This window comes from Mytilus galloprovincialis, chromosome 1 (assembly GCF_965363235.1).
Source record: "Mytilus galloprovincialis chromosome 1, xbMytGall1.hap1.1, whole genome shotgun sequence".
Taxonomy (NCBI): domain Eukaryota; kingdom Metazoa; phylum Mollusca; class Bivalvia; order Mytilida; family Mytilidae; genus Mytilus; species Mytilus galloprovincialis.
The window spans coordinates 130777644-130801045 of record NC_134838.1 but is presented as its reverse complement, the minus strand read 5'-3'; the positions used below and the strand labels follow the sequence as shown (position 1 = coordinate 130801045).

At 30.6% G+C, this 23402-nt stretch overlaps 1 protein-coding gene and 1 long non-coding RNA gene across 3 annotated transcripts; one reads left to right on the top strand and one right to left on the bottom strand.

Annotated features, from left to right (window-relative positions):
• Positions 1–838: 838 nt before the first annotated feature.
• On the bottom strand, positions 839–22752 carry LOC143059695 (NIPA-like protein 2). Of its 2 annotated transcripts, none has more exons than XM_076233246.1 (12): positions 22558–22752; positions 16954–17022; positions 15986–16157; positions 15036–15095; positions 14516–14568; positions 12537–12605; positions 10987–11083; positions 9765–9900; positions 8832–8920; positions 5719–5782; positions 3252–3382; positions 839–2686 (listed from the first exon to the last, which is right to left on the bottom strand). In XM_076233246.1, the coding sequence occupies exons 1-12, from the start codon at positions 22627–22629 to the stop codon at positions 2502–2504; spliced, it is 1197 nt and encodes a 398-aa protein (XP_076089361.1). In that variant the 5' UTR covers positions 22630–22752; the 3' UTR covers positions 839–2501. The 2 variants fall into 2 exon arrangements, with proteins under 2 accessions (XP_076089361.1, XP_076089371.1); XM_076233256.1 differs by lacking the exon at positions 22558–22752 and adding an exon at positions 17851–17948.
• Positions 20729–22120, top strand: LOC143057466 (uncharacterized). Its single transcript, XR_012972724.1, has 3 exons — positions 20729–21039; positions 21556–21654; positions 22030–22120. It is a non-coding gene; the product is annotated as an uncharacterized LOC143057466 (long non-coding RNA).
• Positions 22753–23402: the final 650 nt, after the last annotated feature.

Below are 23402 nucleotides of genomic sequence, written 5' to 3'. Positions count from 1 at the left end.
TACTCATTAATAAAACTTTGACAATCTAATGAACTCAAGATGATTCAGGCCTAGTACATGTAGTATGAAATAAGCTTCTTAAAAAGTTCTTTTTCAAATAATAGTTATCAAAGGTACCAGGGTTATAATTTAGTACGCCAGACGCGCGTTTCGTCTACATAAAACTCATCAGTGACGCTCAAATCAAAAATATTTATAAACCCAAACAAGAACAAAGTTGAAGAGCATCGAGGATCCAAAATTCCAAAAAGTTTTGCCAAATACGGCTAAGGTAATCTATGCCTGGGATAAGAAAATCCTTAGTTTTTCAAAAAGTTCAAAGTTTTGTATACAGGAAATTTATAAAAATGACCACATTATTGATATTCATGTCAGCACCGAAGTGTTGACTACTGGGCTGGTGACACCCTCGGGGACGAAACGTCCACCAGCAGAGTTACCCACATAATAGTAAATTTTCAAATTAGGAACTAAAATTCGATATGTGTATGCCAATGTATGAAATTAACAAAACCTTCAGCAGAGGCTACAATAACATCCCAAAAATGTATGTAATTAAGAAAAGTGTAACACCTTGATAATCAGCATTAAAATATTCTACAACCAATGAGCAAAATATAACGTGTATAACATTGATCATATTTTCTAACAACAAATACAGAATTTCTAACAACAAATACAGAAACTACTGGCAGTTTAATGGGACTGAAAGAGAATAACAAGATAAATGTGACAGCAACCAAACAATAATGATACATTATTTTCTAATTATACAAAGAAGTTTAAGCTAGTTCATATTTTTGGCTTTGAAAATAATACAGGAATTTATATTTTTATAAAAAAAATATTTGAAAATTTGAAAAAGGCACCCAAGATAATCAGTAGCACCAAGCTCAGACAGATTTTTATATATTTTTTTTAAATACTGATTTATCAACAATATACATACTTTTTATATGTTTAAAATACAAAAATATCAAATTATGATTTACAAATAGCCATGATATATTTCTGTGAGTAATTTTCTGGACACATAAAGGTGTTGTACAAACATATTACATACATCAGCATATATAGGTTAAATTAATAAATTCTAATAGTGATCAAGTAAAACTTCACTTGCCTTTTATTATTTTAATTATATATGAGAAATAGTAGTGCCACAAAAGAGACATCATGATAAAAGTTTGGATTTGGTTTTAATGCTGTTTAAAAATTGTCCCATAATAGGAGGGAAAGCTTGACAGTTAACCATTAAATGTATTGTTTCTATCCTAATCCTTAATAGGTATGTAGTTCTTTAGTTTTGCATTAAGTTCTATTTGGGACTCCCAACCTAGGCAATATTTGGAGTATAAAAAGTCTATGCATCACCCATATATATAGCCCTATAAGGTGGGACCAAGCAGGTGGGACCAAACCTACTGTCCCTCCCCTCCTGTCTAAATCTGCCTCTAATAAAAGAGACAAGAAATTCCAAAACAAAGTTTAATACAACCATTTATCTTTTATCTGATCACATAAACAGCATAAATTAAAATAATTATATAGCCTATTTCAACAAAATAACAGAAATAAACATATATTTTCAAAAATTCTACAATAAACCAAAATGAGTCTTTGATTTTAAGCCTTTTCCTCTTTAGATATCAAGGTAATTTATAGCTGACTTGATCACAATACCCAGCTACAAGTCTATAGAGGTTAAACATTTAATACATTGCCTTTTACCCTATCCTAACCTCTTATTAAATAACTAATAAGCATGATCTACTTTATTAATAAATGTGTACCAGCTTGTATCTTGTTCCTATACTTAAACTAATTGTACATCTAATTCTAAACAAGTTCTTAACCCTAAACTACAAGTAATGGAGGTTTAAATGACATTACAGATTTCTTTCAGAAAAAGAACCTTATACATGTAAAATATAAAACACTGAACACTTATTTGGTTGTTTAACATATTCACTGAAGGAATGGACAACAAAAATATAAATACTGCACAATACTAGGAATGTTTATTGCTTTTGTCCTGACATAAAAGGTAATGGCTGGCTTCACAGGGGTTGGTTTATTCCTGACACGATAAACATTGGTTTACATCATACTGGTGTTTTGTATGCAATGAAATACTGTTTCAATCAAAACTTTCTACCTACTTTTCAAATTCAGGTTATTTCTTTTAACTTCTTATTTAGTTTTTGTTGTTGGGATTAATGTTTTGTTCCTGATATAGGGACCTTCCTTATAACTGACTACACAATATCAATCCACATCCTTTGGTGGTGGGTCTCTTTAGCAATCATACCACATCATTTTACATTCTAACTGGATTTAACAATTCTAACCTGTCCTTTTCACTGCCAGTGATTGTAGTAATAGTTCACTAAAATGTTAAGTATATATATAAAGCAGATTATCTAGTCATCCTAGGTGTAGTAATATTTCTTATAAAGTTCTATATTTGTATATTATGTGACTTTAATGTCTATGTGAGGTCATGTACTATCAGTAGTGGCACCATAATTCTGTTGTTGCTGGTCCCCTTCACTAAACAGTGTATCATCTGATGCATGGTATACTACATCAGTAGGGAGGATGGGTTCCCTGTCTGTGTCGGTCAGGTGACTTACTTCACCTTTTGGTTGGACCTCTCCAACATTTATTGTGGCAAATAACCATGCTGTAAAATACATGTTAAATGTTATCCATCTACAATTCTAATTTCAATATTTTAAATATGTGAATAGCTGGTGTCATTGGCAGAGTCTGTAAAAAATGTTTAGGTTCACATAACCTGTGAAAATTGTTGTCTCTATACTTTAACACAAAATGTTTAATATATGTGAAAGTAGTCCTTTCAATAGTTTTGAGACTACTTATACCAAACAAAGAGTCTGCTGTTGTGTCATATATCATTTTGAAAATCATTTGTTTAGATTTACCACAATAAAAGTTTCTAAGGAATAGATAACCACAGAATCAAAAGCTTAACAAAAGATAGGGACTGAGTGTCATTTCTCAAAATCATGTTGGTTTCCTTGATTTATGTTAAGATTTATACACAATGTAGGTAAAAAAATTTCAGAGACACTTGTAGGGGCTCGCTTTAAGGATTTCATTCATAATATCTATGATCACTTAAAAATTACATGGAAATAAACTTTTGAGACTTGTTGACCATGTTCTGTCTTATTTATGGGCTCACCCTGGCTTTTTTATAGTACCAATGAACATCTAATACTTACATGGAAATAGACTTGGTGAGACTTGTTGACTATGTTCTGTGTTATTAAGGGGTTCACCCTGGGTTTCCTCTATACTACCTGGTGTTTTACCGACTGTGATAAAATACACACCAATAAATGACAGTATACAACTGAAAAGATAGACACATATTTAAATAATTTAATTTTGGATGCAACGCGTCTCTTGATTGGCTGACGTTATTTTGTTATGAGCCCATAGACATAATTCAGTCATGTGACTGTGACGTCATCAACGTTTTTTCATGGTTTTCTTCGGTTTAAAATGGAATTTAGAATTAAATTATAAGAAATGACTGTAATATTTTTTCTGTCTATTCGAAATAACATAAAAAATGTGGTGCACACTGTTAAATAACCCGCTACGCACGTTTTTTTATGTTATTTCTTCATAGACAGAAAAAATATTACAGTCATTCCTTAAATATTACGATAAATAAATTGCATAATCAAGATATAGTTGTGATTTTTATGAAGACAACATGTATTTTTTATAAATGTGACTCAGAGAATCTTTAGATCAGCAAACTTTAGAGCCATAATGAATTAAACTGCAGAAAGAATATCCCCCTTCCCCTTGAAACCTATACTGAATAAAATTCTAAACTATGGGAACATATGTTCATTTAAAACATACTTCATCTTACGACTTATTTTTTTTTTTAAACTGACATGGAGGAATACTATTATATCTAATGCAGGGCAAGCTCATGTTAATTTTTCAGAAAATGTATTGATTTTAAGTTTCAGTTAATTTCATGTATCTATGTGAACGAATATCGAAGGTACAATACAGAAATTGGACAAATATGCCATTGAAACATATGTATGTGACAAATCAACATGAGCTTGCCCTGCATTACATGTAACAGTATTTGTTGATACCAATTTAAAGCAAATTAACTTGTCTTTCAGGCCTCCAGATTTTTTTGAAAATTAAGTGTTCACCCAAAAACCAGTTTGGCCACAACATAACAATTTCAAGTTTATTTACATTTTACATAGTGTGTATATGTTAAGTATGTTTAAATGAACATATGTTCTCATAGTTTAGGACTTTATTCAGAATAGGTTGAACAAGAATGTGTCCCAAGTACGCGGATGCCCCACTTGCAGTCTTGCACTATCATTTTCTATGACCATGAAATTGGGGTAAAAACTCTAATTTGACATTTGAAATAGAAAGATCATATTATAAGGAACATGTGTACTAAGTTTCAAGTTGATTGGACTTCAACTTCATGAAAAACTACCTTGACCAAAAACTTTAATATTGAAGCGGGAAGAAGGAACAGACGGACGAACGAACAGAAAGACAAACGGACGCACGAACCAACCCACAGACCAGAAAACATAATGCCCCTCTACTATCGTAGGTGGGGCATAAAAATACAGGCAAAGATTAGATGTTCATGAAGTATCCTTTATTTTGACTTTAATGGAACCTTAATGAAAAACTGCATAAATTGCCAAAATAGCCTGTGATAAACATTTAGATATGAGCCCAGTCAATATCAAACCTTTTATAGCACCATGGGTAAATTAGCATGTTGTGATTGGTTGAACTCTGTCATGTGGTGACCCCCTATGGAATCGTAGGGGGGTAGTAAATTTCATAGTGGGTTCATGACATCACATCTACTGTTAATGGTGACATCATCTATTAATGTTATTGTGTTTCATTGTTTATCTCAACAAAATGCTGCAGAAAAAGTCCTGCTTGCGAAAAATTTGTTATACGGTTAACTACTCACCCCCTACAGAACATAGAGGGTCAGTAGCGAACCATATAACTTATATTCTAATGCAATGTGTATGTAACAATTTTTTTCATTGGCTAAAAGTTGCTGTAAAATCCACAGTTGACCAGGCGTAACTAAGGAGGGACAACTATTTTGAAATGATTGAATCAACAAATGTTTGATTACTACTATATAATCCAAAATAAAACAACACCTACCTCGAATTCGCCGTTTTAAAGTTATTTTATCCGAATTTGAAGCGTACAGGTAACGTAATAACCTCCAGTTTGTAAGTTTTCATTTGTCTGACGTCACGTTTACCCATGACGTCTTTGCGCCAAAATCATTCATGAAGTTTCACGGATTTTTTTTATTTGTCAAATTTAGACATTTTCCCAAGTTTTATCATATTATTTCTTTTTGAAATACATTAGAATCGGAATAACAGTACTGTAGTTGAAGAGTTGCCACTGTCAATTTCGCCAGTAAAACTACATTTGCGACCGTCAAATCTACAATTGACGGTGGCAACTCTTCAACTACAGTACTGTTATTCCTTAAGTATCACCCTTCAACAATATAACTTCTAAAGCAAAGCTCTTTGGATTTTAATGGTGTCTTGAGTTGATACACTCGAATATTGAAAACTCTATGTGATGTTTTCTATTTATCATACCTCTCCCTCTTTTCTGAAAACCAGAACTTACCCAACTAAAAACATACAAATTTCTAAACCATTCATTCCCCAAAATTCTTTGTAGAATATAATTCCTGCAACATAAATAAATATATTTAATCATAAGCTTCAGAACAACAATTTAATATCATCCATATTTTAAATAAAGGAACATTTTCACAATTTGTAAACTATACAATCACTGAACTAGTATATATTTGTTTAGGGGCCAGCTGAAGGACGCCTCCGGGTGCGGGAATTTCTAGCTACATTGAAGACCTGTTGGTGACCTTCTGCTGTTGTTTTTTTCTATGGTCGGGTTGTTGTCTCTTTGGCACATTCCCCATTTCCATTCTCAATTTTAAATTAAAAAAATGAACTGAAAAGCAACACTTATTTCCTGAGAATGATATTACAGACTGCATTTCAATATTGTAATGAAAAACAAATGCAACAAAAGCATTTAATAATCAAAGAGCTGATAGCTCTGAGGTAGAAGAAGGTGAATAAAAGGTAACTTGAATTACCATAAAAGCAGCCCCACTAACCAGGCTGCTTTGTTTCATTATCGTTATGCTGTATTTTTTTTCTTCTTCAAACAAGAAAAGGTCATAAGTACATGGATTTCCCATCCGTACAATCATTTTCTATGTTCAGTGGACTGTGAAAATTAGGTAAAATCTTTAATTTGGCAGTAAAATTAAGAAGATCATATCATAAGGAACACATGTGTACTAAGTTTCAAGTTGATTGGATTTCAACTTCATCAAAAACTACCTCGACCATAAACTTTATAACCAAAAGCAGGACGGACGCAGACCAGAAAACATAATGCCCATAAATGGAGCATAAAAATAGTAAGACTTGTTACATACCCACCAACTTTTGAAAGTTCCCATAGGGGTTTTTAGTGCACAACAACAATTTTAAAGGTTACAATTTTTAGCGAAGTATTTTGCACGATCTGGATTGTCTAGAAAAAGTGTCATATTTGTATGATGAACTTACATGCCTTTTTCTTAAGTCTGTTTGCATGATTCTAGTTATTAAATCGGTAGAAAAGATATGCATGTAGCTAGCAGACCAGGGTTTATTTTCTTGCGTAAGAATATTAGATGCTTGTTGAAATTTCCAAATTTGAATTATGCACAAAGATGGACCTTTAACAGGTTGGGAACAACACTCCAAATGAGGGGTTACCTAACTGGAAGATCATTACAACCCACTGTAAAAAATGAGTAAAAAAAAGTCATTTATATTCATATTATTTGATGAAACTTTTCCCCAAGAACTATGCATCTATTAAGTACTAAATGGTCAAAACATGTCAAAAGAATTTTCTGTTGTTTCTAAACTTATATCTTCTTTATTAATTTGACCCCTCATTTAGAAAAGTTGTTCCAAATATAATGAATTTTCCCACTTTTGAGATTAATAAAATTCTTAAAAATGATCTTTCTTTTTTTTCAACAGTAAAATGCCTCCTTTTTTAGGGACAGTCCCTCATTTAAGGGACACCACTCATAATTTGGGGGGGGGGGTCCCAACCTGAATACAAAAATTAAATATGTTACAACCAGTATTATGTCCAAAAAAAATCAATAAATTAGTGAAAAAAATACTATTTATTATCTTTATCATGTTTATCATTTATGGTAGTAGAGTAGACTCCGGCCAATGGGATACCCAAATTGTCAGCTAAAAATATCTGATTACCCGATATATTCAATTAGACGATGAATGTATATTCATTGAATATTCTACAATAATAAGTAGATCTATTGCTTAATATGTGAAAGGGCTGGAGGATTAATGGAGTGATTTTTATCAGTTACATCACCACGATGTTTGCGAAAAAAAAATATCAGCTGATTATGTAGCTAATGATTAAATTTGTTTCCACTTGCAGTTTTTAAATCCTATATTTATTAAAATCAATCAAATGTCCTGAAGTATTTATGTAAATTATTATCTTCCATCCATAGTTTGTCTTTACTTGTTTTAGTAAACAAATTATTTACATTTTCACACAGGATAAACTATTATTTGGGCGGGTTGTTGTCTCTTTGACACATTCCCCATTTCCATTCTCAATTTTATTAATTTGGCTATAAATAGATCAAAGCATGTCTGTGTAAGTCTCTAATCTAAAATCGTAATTGTTATAATTTTATTTCTTTAAATAATCAAATTTAAATTTATGAAAATAATCATGATTGATAAAATAGTATTGCATAAAGTTTACGCTTTCAGAGACTATTTATGTTTAGGTCATGGTTCTAGAGGCTTATTCACATAGTTGTAAACAAACCAATATGGCCGCCACACATGATTACCTTTGCACATGCAAGGATTTGTATATACAAATACAAATCCTTGGCACATGTGAAAAAAATATTTCTGACAAAAGTCAGATTTCTCTTGTCAAAAGGGATTTATATTTATATTGCAAAAAATTATTCAGAAGGAGGTACATTCAGTTTCAATTATATTTCTTTTTCTATGAGCATTTAGAGTTTAATCAAATTCTCCTAACAGCAACGTACTGCTCTTGTCAACTGAGTCTTGAATAATTTATAAATAGATTCAAACCATTTGAAGTAAAAGGGCATCTAATTCACATGACAAAGGAAAACAATGAATAAAGACAACAATTTAATAAGAAATAGATCCTTTTTATTTACTAAAAACAAAATATTCTTGTCTGCAGGATTGCAAATTTGTAACTTCAAGGTCGAACTTGTAAACAGGGCGAGTTGTCCCGATACCAAATTCACGCATGCGTAATACAAATATCTACAGTAAAAACATCCGGTTACAAGTAAACAAATAACGTTCATGTGGATGAGATGAAATCTGATAATTTACATAAATGAAAGGGTCATATTTACGATAGTGATTGTTTTTCAATCCTAATTTACAAATTAAATGATTCAGATGCTTAATCATGTGTAAAATCGGTGTCAAGAAACTTATGTTATGAAATTGTAATACACAGAAACGAATGCGGCATACAGAGGCTCAATGATTTTAAAGTCAGCCCCATAGGTCTTCAGAAGACTTGAAGTCTTCTTCCACCAAAAAAAATATAATCAAAGACAATTGGTTGAGGCATTCAGATTCACGACCCATGAGTACACTCACCTGCTAATATTGCACTAATAGTAAAGAACACAAAATGGGTTGGAACAACAACGGTAGAATTAAATTCTCTCATCGCCATATTCAAGTACCTAAAAAATACAAATAAACCTTATATGTTGCTATACTCCTTGTCACTTCATTTGAGGACAGAAGTATCTAGTTTATTCTGAATTTCTTAGAAACTTATCATTAAAGTATAAGATACTATAGAAACTTCTCTGAACTAAACAGAAAACAAGCCCTAGGTTACTGCTCTGAATTGACCTTTACATCATACGTCATTTGTAGGTTAAGAGGTATGCCAGACATAAGGGGAAATTACTCTTATGCAAAACATTTAGCTTCACAGCTAAATAAGGCTTTGTTGCTATTGGCTGATCTAAGATGCCTTTTTTTTATTTTATTCCTAACTTATCTTGACATTGTATGGACTCTTGTTGAAGACCATATGTAACTGTTTGTGTACCCTAGTGTATGCTGTCTCATTCATATATATACCTAACAAGAATGTGTTCATAGAACACAAATGCCCCACTCGCATGATCATTTTCTATGTGCAGAAAATTGGGGCCACAAATCTAATTTGGCATTAAAATTAGAAAGATCATATCATAGGAAACATGTGTACTAAGTTTCAAGTTGATTGACTTCAACTTCATCAAAAACCAACTTGACCAAAAATTTGAACCAAAGTTGGGACAGACGGATAGACATATGGTACAACAGACGCACAGACCGAAAAAACATTATGCCCCAAGGTTTGGTATTAAGATTTACTTGCATTGATCACAATGACATGAATGAACAGATCAGTGTAAATCACTTACTTGACTTGAACTGATTCACTGTCAGATCAATTTGGCAATAGCCAGAATAAATCTCTCATGTAAAACAATGACCACAATAACAACGGCCAAGGATTAAATCACTTACTTGACTTGTATAACAGCGCTGACCACCATGGCAATAGCCATTATATATAGTCCAGGATATGACATTTGAGAATATCCTTCAAACGTTAACTGTAACATTCCTGACACTGCTTTAGCACAAATAACTGTTATTGAGGCTGTAATAAAAAGAGAAAAATCTGAATTGAACATCTTTAAGCCAACATGCTGTTGAAAAGAATGATAAGTTTCCTCCATAAAATAAACCCCAAAATTGTTTACAATCGCAGCAACTACATAAGCATTTTTGTCAATTAAAGAATTTGATATATGTCAGCAAAATTTTAAGTTTTTGTAAAATTTGTTTATAACTTTTATAGACTCTGTTGACTGTTTAGCCCAACATGATGTATAGACCTTTGTCTTGTAAGTAGATTATTTGGTAACTTCTACCAGCATATGTCTTTTCTGTTTATTGTGTTGTAGAATTGATGTAATGCCTTGTTCACACGTACATGTAATTCGAATTGAATTGGAATCAAATGCGAATAGAATTTGCTAATCACGTTCACACACTCTTCTTTTTTAATTCAAATTGATTCCAATTGGCTAATTGGAATTATCCAATTCGCATTAGAAATATGTTTTTGTTTTAAAATGAATTAAAAGTTGTTATAACAGTAAAGCGAATTTGACGCACATTGCAATTCGAATTAGGATTAACGTTAGGATGTGAAATGTTTCAAATTAAACTAATGCGAATTAGTTAATGCAAATCGAATTCGCATTACGTGTGAACTCAGCATAAGATTCAGAAAGTATACCCTATGTTTCTACCGGTAACTATTGTTATGTTCTTTCATTCATGTTTTTCTAATCACTCAGATTCCACAAAAATCTTCTTTGTTTTCAAGATATGAAAAATATTTTCTACAGAAAGTCCTGTGTGAAGGAGGTAAATTCTAAGAATAAAGCTACCAAAAGACTTTTTTAAAGTTTTGAAGAAAATAAAAAAAAAATGTTTTTAAATCTGATTTCTTAAACTATAAATAAAAACAGTCAATAAATCAATGACCAATCTGGCTAGATCAGTAAACTTTCTGGAAACTGTGATTAAACAGAAAAGAAGAAATGGGAAGGAGCAATGTGTCAAAGAGACAACAACCAAACAAAAGAGCAGAAAACAGCCCAAAGCAATCAATGGGTCTTTAACGCATTGAGAAAATCCTGAACCCAGAACAGAAAGACCTCTTATGTATACTTACCAATTATATCTGCTATCAATAAATATATAACTACTTTCTTCATCTTAACTTTATATAACAGGAATAGTACAACTCCCAAAACTATAATTTCTATAATCTGAAATAAACAAAACTTAATTGCCAGGTTGTTTGAAAACATCAACAGTCAACACATGACCTAGGTACTTTTAAAATTTATAATAACATTATTCTCTTGATTGCATATTTCAAAGTTTTTCTTTTTCTATGGTTTGTCAACCAGGAATCATAAAATTCTAAAACAGATATCTTGTAAAATATGTACATGTATTCTCGATTATAAATGTTTAGTTCTTGAGCTGAATATATGTCACATCTTACTTTGTTTCTGTTTAACACATACACATCTGCTGTCTTCTTTTTTTTAGACTTTTAAGGTAAACATGTTGATTATTTTACCCACACTTATGGTTTCAATAAAAACTGTAAATGTCATGGTTTTTTTCAGCCATACCAATAATTACAATATAAAATATAAATGTCATGTTTTTTGTACCTACACTCATACTAATAATATAAAATAAATGTCATGGTTTTTAAGCCACACCCATACTTACAATATAAACTGTAAATGTCATGGTTTTATTAAGCCACACCCATACTTACAATATAAACTGTAAATGTCATGGTTTTATTAAGCCACACCCATACTAACAAAATATAAACTGTAAATGTCATGGTTTTATTAAGCCACACCCATACTTACAATATAAACTGTAAATGTCATGGTTTTATTAAGCCACACCCATACTTACAATGTAAACTGTAAATGTCATGGTTTTATTAAGCCATACCCATACTTACAATATAAACTGTAAATGTCATGGTTTTATTAAGCCACATCCATACTTACAATATAAGCTGTAAATGTCATGGTTTTATTAAGCCACACCCATACTTACAATATAAACTGTAAATGTCATGGTTTTATTAAGCCATACCCATACTTACAATATAAACTGTAAATGTCATGGTTTTATTAAGCCATACCCATACTTACAATATAAACTGTAAATGTCATGGTTTTATTAAGCCACACCCATACTTACAATGTAAACTGTAAATGTCATGGTTTTATTAAGCCACATCCATACTTACAATATAAGCTGTAAATGTCATGGTTTTATTAAGCCACACCCATACTTACAATATAAACTGTAAATGTCATGGTTTTATTAAGCCACACCCATACTTACAATATAAACTGTAAATGTCATGGTTTTATTAAGCCACATCCATACTTACAATATAAGCTGTAAATGTCATGGTTTTATTAAGCCACACCCATACTTACAATATAAACTGTAAATATCATGGTTTTATTTAGCCACACCCATACTTACAATATAAGCTGTAAATGTCATGGTTTTATTAAGCCACACCCATACTTACAATGTAAACTGTAAATGTCATGGTTTTTTAAGCCACACTCATACTTACAATATAAACTGTAAATGTCATGGTTTTTAGCCACACCCATACTTACAACATAAAATTTACATGTCATGGTTTTTAGCCACACCCATACTTACAATATAAACTGTAAATGTCATGGTTTTTAATGCTTCTGTAACTTCACTCCCTTCAAATACCTTTTCTTTCTGTAAAATAAACATTTCTATAACAGTAGATGAATCACAGATTTTAACATTTATATACACTTTATGTCATATATAAGTTTCAGTTAATCATTAAATATTCATAAATGCAAAAGCTTTTTCCTGAATAAATTTTGTTTTAACGTAAAATAATAATTTGTTAACAACACAAGTATAAGCTAAAACAACGCAATAAAACTACTTTTAAAATTGATTCAGAAATCAAATCTATCTACAATGTTAACATAAGTGTAAAGCAAGCTAAAATCTATACAGTAATGCATTAACAGTAATGCTAACATTAGAAGATGGTAAAATTAGTATACTATATATATACAAAAATTGAACAAGCATCAAATACTAGCATTCCTAAGCAAGACAGGTCTAATATCAACAATGGAAGGAATTGTAGCATTAACCAAATGCTTTTAAATCTACAATATTAATATTCTAAGCAAATGCAAAGTCTTTAGTTAGCCCAGGAATAATTTCTATGAAAACCTGTCACCAACTAACAATCTTTTGTCTATAAATCTTACTTTATATTGCAGAATATCTGAAAAGTCAACTGCTTTATGAATGATACAGCTCAGTTATTAAAATAAAAGCATGCAGACATGGTAGAAAATAGATATCAAATCCAAGTTATTTAAGCTCTTCAGAGTGAACAGTACTACAGTACTTTTGATGAAAATAGGTAACTTATAATCAAAATATAAGCAGTTTGTTTATAAATATTAAATGCAAGCAAAGCAATATAGGACAGTCTTTGAAACAAATGAGTGTGTAATATTATTAAGTTTGTTTAAGGGAAGTCTTTGGAATCGAGTGATTTATTCAGACGATTTACCTTATAATTATCTATAAATAAAACTAATTTAAATAGAAGAATTTATTCAACAACAAAGTACTATTCAACAACTATCAAATTTACTAGAAGATTACCGTAAAGCGGGTTATTTTCACTGGTGTAAAGTTTCATGATTTTCATAGAAAAAGGTATATGAAATATTTTTGCAGTTATTATTTTGGCGGAATCAAACTTTAATCGATACCTTTGCATGTGCCGTTTTAAATTGGCTGAATTTATTTTAACGGTTTTGTTTTATCCGTGAAAATAAGTCAAAATTTGCACCCTGCGAAAATAATCCGCTATACAGTATTACTAGTTATGGTCTCTGACAACAAACACCACTTAACACTATAAAGAATGTGTCCATAGTACATGGATGCCCTAATCACACTATCATTTACTATGTTCCGTGGACTGTGAAATTAGGGTAAAAACTCTAATTTGGCATTAAAATTAGAAAGATCTTATCAAAGGGGACATGTGTACTAAGTTTCAAGTTGATTTAACTTGATTGAACTTCAACTTTATCAAAAACTACTTTGACCAAAAACTTTAATGTGAGGGGGGACAGACAGACAAAAGAACAGACAAACGAAGAACGGAGGAATGAACGAACGCACTAACCAAAAAACATAATGGCCATAAATGGGGCATAAAAATAAAAGAACAGAGTTCCAATGTTTCCAGTTGAGCAAGGGCCAGGTGAGATAAAAAAAAAAAGAGTACAATGGCAAATTTCACAAAATAGTGACCTTAGACTCATACATCGTACATAAGCCTACACAAAATAGTGACCCTAGACTCATACATCGTACATAAACCTACACAAAATAATGACCATAGACTCATACATCGTACATAAGCCTACACAAAATAGTGACCTTAGACTCATACATCGTTCATAAGCCTCACCAAAATAGATATTCATGAAGGCAACACATATATAGTGATTATCTACTTGCAGTCAAAAATAATGTTGACTATGATGGTGCTATATTTATTTATTTAGCAATTTAATTTATTTAATAAATTTATTTATAGAATTTTATTTCATACTTACACTTGACGAGAAGGTGACGATGAGAAATGCTCCAATAACTGTTAATGCTGACCCTGTAATAAACAAACGAGAAACAATTCTATGATATCTGATTTAGTGTTACTGTAAATCCTGATATTCTTGTGAGGCTTTTATTTATGTGAATAATTAAAAGACTGTGTGAGTATTGCAAGAGCAAGAACTAAAGAATATACCTGAGTGCACCTTTTCCTGAAACCACTATAATTTATCTCTCATTTATATTCATTCTTTAAAAATTCCAATTATAAATGCATGCTATAATTTCTGATTTAAAGTATATATCACAAAGATACATTAACAGGGACTAAAGTACATGTACATCCAACATTGACAAGTTCTCATCGTTTCTTCAAACTACTTTTACAGTCATGAGGACACAAGGACGGTTTACTTTGTAATGAAAACAGAATTCAACACATTCCATTTCAAATATTATAATGTACTTTTTTCATTTACATTCACAACAAGTAGTTGAATCTAATATTGAATTTGCATTTACCAAATAAATGTTCAGCTCGTATCTTTTCTTTTAAAAAAATGGCAGCAAGGAATATGTTGGCTGAAATATAAAACCAAAGATAAGACAACAATAACACATAAGGTAAATAATCTATACAATAAATACTTTCAATTTAAATATGTCTTTTACAATTATCAAAATCATTTTGTAAATTGTCACATGCCATAGTAATTATCCATATGTCTTACACTCATGACAAAGAGGTCAAATCTCTGAATTACCCTTTCCCTAGTCTTCATCTGACCGTAAGAAACACATTGTCCAGTACAAAATGTCACATTGTAGCTCAACCTTCTGCTGTGGGGGTGTTATATGGCAGCCTCACAGCAGAAGGTTGAGCTACAATTACTTTATTGTTATATATGACATGCTGAATTAAGGTCATTATTACTTGAAATTTGAAAACTGAAATCTTAAAAAAATACCAATTAGTTAGAGATGATCTTTCCTTCTCTGTGTGACAATAACAGAGTAGAGGTCTGGAGCTTCAGAAAACTACATAAACTCATGGGATTATAACTACTTAAAATGTGTTGATAATTTAAATATGTTCCTCAAACAAGAACTTCTGGTGGCAGGTACTAGTTCACATTAGAATTAAGGTATAAATGTTACAGTGGAATAAAGTGTTTAACAATTTACATAACACATCTGTAAAACGTATATAGTTATCAAGCTAAAGGAGAAAACATAAATGAGCTATTATTAAAAATAAAGGGGAAATATGTCAAAGAGACAGCAACCAGACTAAAGACCAGACAACAGCTGAATGCCACCATTATTGTATATTTCTATTGAATAACAGTTTACTTACCAACAACATGAACAACTGTTGTTGTTCCAAGAAGTGGTGCCACTAAAAAGCCATTATTGTATATTTTTATTGAATGGCATAGTTTATTGTTTCTCTTCATTAACTGTTAACTTACCAACAACTGTTGTTGTTCCAAGTGGTGCCACCAGAGAGGCAGGGGCAAACCCATACGCTGAAAAGTTTCCAATCTCTCCGACTGCCATCAGTACTAGACCAATCCACCATAATGGATCTTTAGTGTAATGTATCTGGTCACCTAAAGCTTCATTCTTCATATGGGTATACTTCTATTCAAAGTAACAATAACATCATACTTGTAACAATAACATCATACTTGTAACAATCACTTCATACTTGTAACAATAAAATCATACTTACTTCATACTTGTAACAATAAAATCATACTTGTAACAATAACATCATACTTGTAACAATAACATCATACTTGTAACAATAAAATCATACTTGTAACAATAACATTATACTTGTAACAATCACTTTATGATTTGTTATAATTACTATTTTTACGCCATGATCATAGTCAGAATTTTTATGAAGACATTAAATTAAACGTTAGGAATAAATCTGTCTATCGCAGAAATAAATGTTATCAGAATGGTATATATACATGATATACCGTATTCGCTTTAATGACAATCTAATCACAAACCGATCTCTAATTGCTCCCATTTACTGATATCATTAATATGATTGATTTGATTATTGACAACCCATTTGTTTGATGTATTTTTCAAAAAAACAATTTCCATAGGTACCAACTGTGCTCCTTCTCTTCCCAAATTGTTTCTTTATTCATAGTAGACATACTTCATATGGTAGATTCTTATGAATAACGAACAGAAGCTATTATTAACCATAAACTTCATGTTCTATATATAAATATTATGAACTCACACTAAATATTGCAAACTACTGTATTGAGAGCATTAAGCTTGAGCTCCATGTGGTGTTTTGCAGACTGTTGTTTGACTTTATTTGGGTTTTCTCTTTCATTTTTTTGCCATGATATTGTTGGTTTAATGTTTTATTTGGAGTTATTATCTTTGTTATCTTATCAATTACCTGAACATTTAACGAAATGCTGATCAGAAGATTTCCACTTATTGCAAGAATACATCCTATCAACAAATCCTGTAAAAAATAAATTTATTAAGTTATTTCTTACACTAGAAAGCTAAATCATTAGGTTGTTTTTTATGTTTCACGATTAACTTTCACTTAATCTTTCAAATTAAAATGATCATAACAATTTAAATAAATTGATTCACCAAGAGCAGCTGGACAAGACAGCAGAGGTCCAACACTAAACAGTAGGGGCAAAAATGAACACAATAATAGCACTTGATACAGGTCTGAATTTGAATTGTAATGAAATATTTCACACATAATAGGTTTCTGACACAGAATAACTGTAGTCAAAACAAAGAACTTGAACTGGTTAAGTGATTTGAACTTATATTCATTTTTTTACTTTTGTGCAATACACTATGCTGTTGAGAATTGAACCCTCCCCCTTTTTGCAAAAAAATATTTAATTTTTAATTTCTGAAATTTTTAGAACAAACTGTCCCCCCTTAAATTTTTTACAACCTCCCCCCTTTTTTTCCCCCAAAAAAATCTTTCCCTCAAGATATGGTCATAATCTCAATTTAAATTTCCAATGGAGTTTTCAACCTAATTACACCTTATCTACGAATGCTGGATTTTGTTTAAATTTCATAGATTTCTATTCACTTTAAATACTAAAGTTATTGTCTGGAAACCAAATGTCTTTTGATGAGGACCATGACGATGATGTGATATCAATATACGACTGCAAATTATTTTGCGGTCGTACAAAAAAAACCTTTAACAGTTTGAAAGAAATCTTGTTTTTTTTGTTGTTTTTTTAATAATGCAAGATAAAACCATCAGTCCTTATCTAATTTCCATTAATAAATGATGTTTACAATAACTTACAGTAGTGTTAATTCCCTCAAACAAAGCCATTTCTCCATTGATTCATTCATAAAAATAATCTCAAGTTAAGACTTTATCACAATGGATAAATGAATAACTCTGATGACATCACATCACATACATTGACATATATTTGTTTTAATGATTTGTTGATATAGATACAAATTTAAATTAGCCTGATTAATTTCAATATATGTTTACTGAACCAATTTGAATAAATATACATTGTAGAGAGAAATCCTGACTTCAACTTTAATCCTGATCGAAATGTCAGAATTATTTAACAATTAAAACCTTAATCCCCTAAATCTCATGTTATCCACAAGTGCAATATAGCAGGTAGGTACAATTAAAGAGACATTTTCATTGCACTTTACCTGTTTAATAAAATTAAAATAAATCTAAAATAAACAATCATTAAAACATGTTCAGTTCTACGCATGACAATATAAAATTGTTGAAATCTACTTTTATTGCATATTCCATGCTGTATGATGGCCCTTCAAGGTTTACAAAACTAAGATTTTCTGGAAATGAAAGTTTTACTTATTTAACATGTTTAATCATATGTATCATGATCAATGTTACATGAAATAAAGTCCTTTCACCCTAGCTAATACCTGTTCACCCAGTGTTCATTCGACATCATTTTTTTGTTTGCATTGTTGTCTAATGGCAGAATGTTCATTATTCATGTTATTTGAACAGAGTAATTTGTTAAAAGTTTGTTAAAAAATACCCAAATATTTGTATTGCTGCAACTATATAATGATGTCTGCTGCCATAAGATATAGAAAAAAAAGACTGAATACAAATCCTAGATAGCATATTTCTTTCTTATTTGTCTATACAGTTCATTTGTGCAGTTACCAATGATAAGGAGATGGAGGCATGAATACAATTCTATACAGATAAGCAGTGAACAATCAATTATCAAAAACAAAACATTTTATTTTCATTCAAATAGTAAAGCAATAAGAGTACTATAAATATATTACAATTTGATGGAAATTTGAAGAAAAAAACACAATTTCTACATCATACGGTTACATTTACAACAAAATTTATGTCGATAAAAAACCTCCTGATCTGAGTCCTAATCTCCTGATCTGAGTTTCACAGTCCATCACATGTATGAACTAAATACTTAATTTCCTTTAATCTGCATATAGAGTTTAATACAGCAACATTAGCAATGACAATGTATAAATTTATGACTTGTCATTTATCTTTTTTGATATTTTTTACAATTTCAATTAGTCTAGTCAGTCAATTTATGCAGTATAATAATAAGTGAACCCTTTTCATGTTTTACAATTCGTACATGATTGTTTTTTTACTTATTCCAAGTTGACTAGTTTATCAAAACAAAATGTTGTTGTATTAGTAACCATTAAAGACACTTTTGACTCAACTTCAATTAGGTTACTTAGTAACATCCACAGCCTACATCTCTCTAAGGATTATGACAACAATCAGTGAGAATTATTTTTATGAACAACATTCCTAAAAAAAAAGCCTTCAACTTTAAAATCTTTCCATGTATTTTCTTGAATTTCGAGTATTTATACATATATATATATATATATCTGAGTGAAGTTTATTAAACTTTAATCACTGTCAGTGTATTACACTGTTACATGTACATGTGTAACAGGAGACGGTTTGATCTCGGTATTTTTCTATGTATAAAATATCTTTCTTTTATTAACTCTTTGTTTTATTTGTTAAGGTCAGCTATAATGTTAACTCAACCTCTAAAGCTACAGGTATTTCTACATTGTAATGACGAGTTCCTTTTTATCGTGTGTCCAAATCAACAATACTGTAAATACGTGTGTCTACTCTTCGAACACACCTTTACCTATAAGTACACAGACAAATCAATACTTGACATTGACCTCAATATACCTAAGTTACTACAAATTGAAACACCTGTAATCGGACAATTATATTAAATCAAGCGTAATTGATCTTATGGCTCGGAAATGATTAATTCCCGAAACACAAGTCTACTTGATATTTCCGACTATAAATTGTATAAAACCGTCTGTTAACCTTATGTAAAGGTTCGAACCACTGGGCCCTGAGTCTCCTTGGCTGAAGAGATCGAGATAAGTAAGTTTATATAATTTAATAAGGTCTCTCAAAATATCAACAGATGTAAATTATATTGCAATAACAATACAAAGTATCAAAGTCACATTAAATATTACATTGTAAAATAATGTAAAAGCTCTTATCGAAAATGTAAAATGAATATTAAGTTTCGGCTTCTAAACAAATGGCATTTTACCGTAAATACCCTAAACGGTGAAACTCTATCGTAATCTCATTAAATCTTAAATTCAAACCCCCAAAATATAAAAGCTTCTTTACTAAATTTTTACTAGAACACGCTATGGACTAAAAGCGGACCAAATAAAGCAACGAACAATCACCCTAAGAAATAAAGCATATCGGTTTTATTCAAACCAAGTTGCAGTGTCTTATTCAGACATCGGGGTATAATACACCCGTAAGCCCTTAATAATAAAGATAAACAACGGCGGTTTTATTCAAACCAAATGTCGATTATGTCTTATACAGACCTTGGCTTTATACGATCAAGCGGCCGAATTAATAAAATATCTACTTTATATACTAATTACAGGTAAAGAAATAACAACTTTAACCAACCGCGTACTTCGATACAAACTTGTATATAAAGGTGCACTCGAAAATATTTTATTCTAAACAACTATTGATTACTACCGAGAAGAAAAGAAAAGCTTTTAATCATTTATCTTATGTAAAACACCGAGAATCCTTACTGATTAACCAATAGAAATCAACTACACTTTTTAGTTTACCCTAGATACGAACATGTAAGTGTGGTAGCCTCTTTATTTTGTTTATATTTTAATTGTAAAATAAAGATGTATAATTATGTTAATATTAAATAAACTTCATAAGATATTGTATCATATAAACTTTTATTACACTGAAATGTTTCCATACATTATTCATGATTACTTGGATTTGATTGGTTAGTTTAAAGTTTTACCGCTCAGTTCTTAGTTTCTTTGTTTTGAGTTAGGACTAATGGAGTCAAAATGGACAGATGTGTATGTCCAGTAGCCATTGAATAGTTTGAAAGTATATTGAATAGTCAGCATTGTATTGTATTGACAGACTTGACATTTTGACGTGAGTTTTCTTTATCTACTTCTTTATTAATATTTCTAATATATTTTCATAGATTGAATGATTTTTGGTATGAATGGTTATTTTTCTCTATGATTCCGAAAAGTATTATCGCTACATAAAATGCATATATTATACACTTATTTTATTATATAAAGTACTGGTAGTCATTCGTTAAAGCTATATGTAAATCACTTTAGAAAGAACACACATTCCGATCGATACTTTGAGGTGTATTCGATAAGACTTTGTTATGAGTAGATTTTAAATACCACCGTGTATTATTTGTGTGAATTAGTCCGTACACAATAACATTGTTGATTGATTATAAATAGAAAACATAAACAAAGTTGTATTAGATAGCGGACTACGTTTCTGCACATATTTAAAGTATTGTCCGAGTTATGTTTTATTTTATACACAAGGACACTATTTATATTGTATGTTTTATAATACGGTCTATGTTTAAATACGGTTTCATTAAAATCCGTTATTTAACATTGTAATTTTGGTTTACAGAATTTGTAAGCTGTCATATAAATATCACTGTGTGATATACCAGTATGTACGTTTGAATTGGTTTGTGCCACAACAGTAACTACCTTGCTCCACAAGTTGGTAAGGATTAGTAATATGTTATTAGAATTATAATGTATTTCGTTTAAAAGGTTGAATTAACTATGGAGTATGTTAAGCACATAGTTTTGATAAAGAGTTATTTCCCTTGAGTTTAGATGCTTTTAATATTTGTTTAATTTATCAATGTTGTTAATCTGAACAACTGAATATTATATGTAAAGACATTAATACTATGATTTGATGATTAAATATAATATTTGATCTCATTATGTTCATAACTTAAATGTATTTTTAAAGTGTAATATTTTGTATAATACCATTATATGTAATGAAAGAATATTATACTTATCACGTGTATTACTAATTCATTATTTGATCTGTAAAATTAGTATAACTTTATCATTGTTATTACAGGGTGTTTTACGTTACTGATTAATAAATATCCTGAACCCTAGCAAAGCGACTTTAGTTTTCCTTGAGGCCTAAAAGTCAGCTATTACATAAGCAAAATAATAACAATGAAAATGAATTGTAAATTGAAATAAGCAATCTAACATATAATTTTAGATATATAAAAACCGATTCCGCTACACATGTATTAACATTTTTTTTAAATAAAAGTAGGCAGAACAAATCCAATGCAAATGGACTCTATAGGTGAATGAACTCATGGCGAACGGACCGGGCGAACAAACCCAGGGAGAACATGTAATCAGGGTGAAAAGACCTGAGCCTGATACCGTAATAAACAGACAAACATGATAACTGCCAATAACACTGCATTTCTTGTTAGGATGTGTCTTTTTTATTTTATTCAATGTGAATGAAACCAATTTTGCACTATCAGTATCATACTATCTTACATATTATTGATAATAATTTGTGTCAGACTCCAGTAAACCTTTTATTGTTAAATCATGCAAATCGTGCTTGTGTTGTTACCTGATAAGTTACGTGTTCTGAGACACTGGAAATTGTTGTGGTTTCGTTAGATGTTCTGTTCAATGCGTCCATTATCGGTGATATATTTTCATCTTTTTCTTAATTTCATCCCCTCCAGTCTTCATCAACATTTCTTCATTTCGTTCATTCTCAGACTTGCCCATTGGCAAGGATAAGTCTAGAGAATGAAAATACAAATATAAATTTTTTCGACAAAACGAATTCAAATCTACTTTTTAATGCGATAATATATTGTTTTACAATCATTAATGAAATCTGAGACTACTATAACATATATAGTGTTATAGTAGTCTCAGATGAAATGAAACAGTGAAATAATGATTCCCTTTTAACAGCCAGTGGTTCAATTTCGTCAAAAAATTTAAGAAATATCACTGTAGTTGTACATGTGTTGTAAATCTATTCACTTATTCATGTGTCCTTCAATTTAACCCCTTATATAACAGTTATCTAGGTCATATCAGAGACATACACAGAGATTGACAACTGTAACAGTGGTCAGCGAAATCTAATCCATATATGTATATATGTCTCTGGTCATATAGCTAATCTCGAATGGGTCACAATTCAATTACACTTACTTTAGACACAAAATATGTGTTACGTGAGGACGCATTACAAACCTTATACAATAATTGACAGTATATACAGTACATAATAACAAAACTATACTATCGGAAGATTATAAAACTTATATATATTTAACCGTCTTAATTACTAAATTAGAATAGATTGTTTCATGCAATACAAGTGACAATGACATATTATAAGGACAGCATATTTTGTATTTTTTGTGCAGATGGGTATGTTTTATGGTATAATTT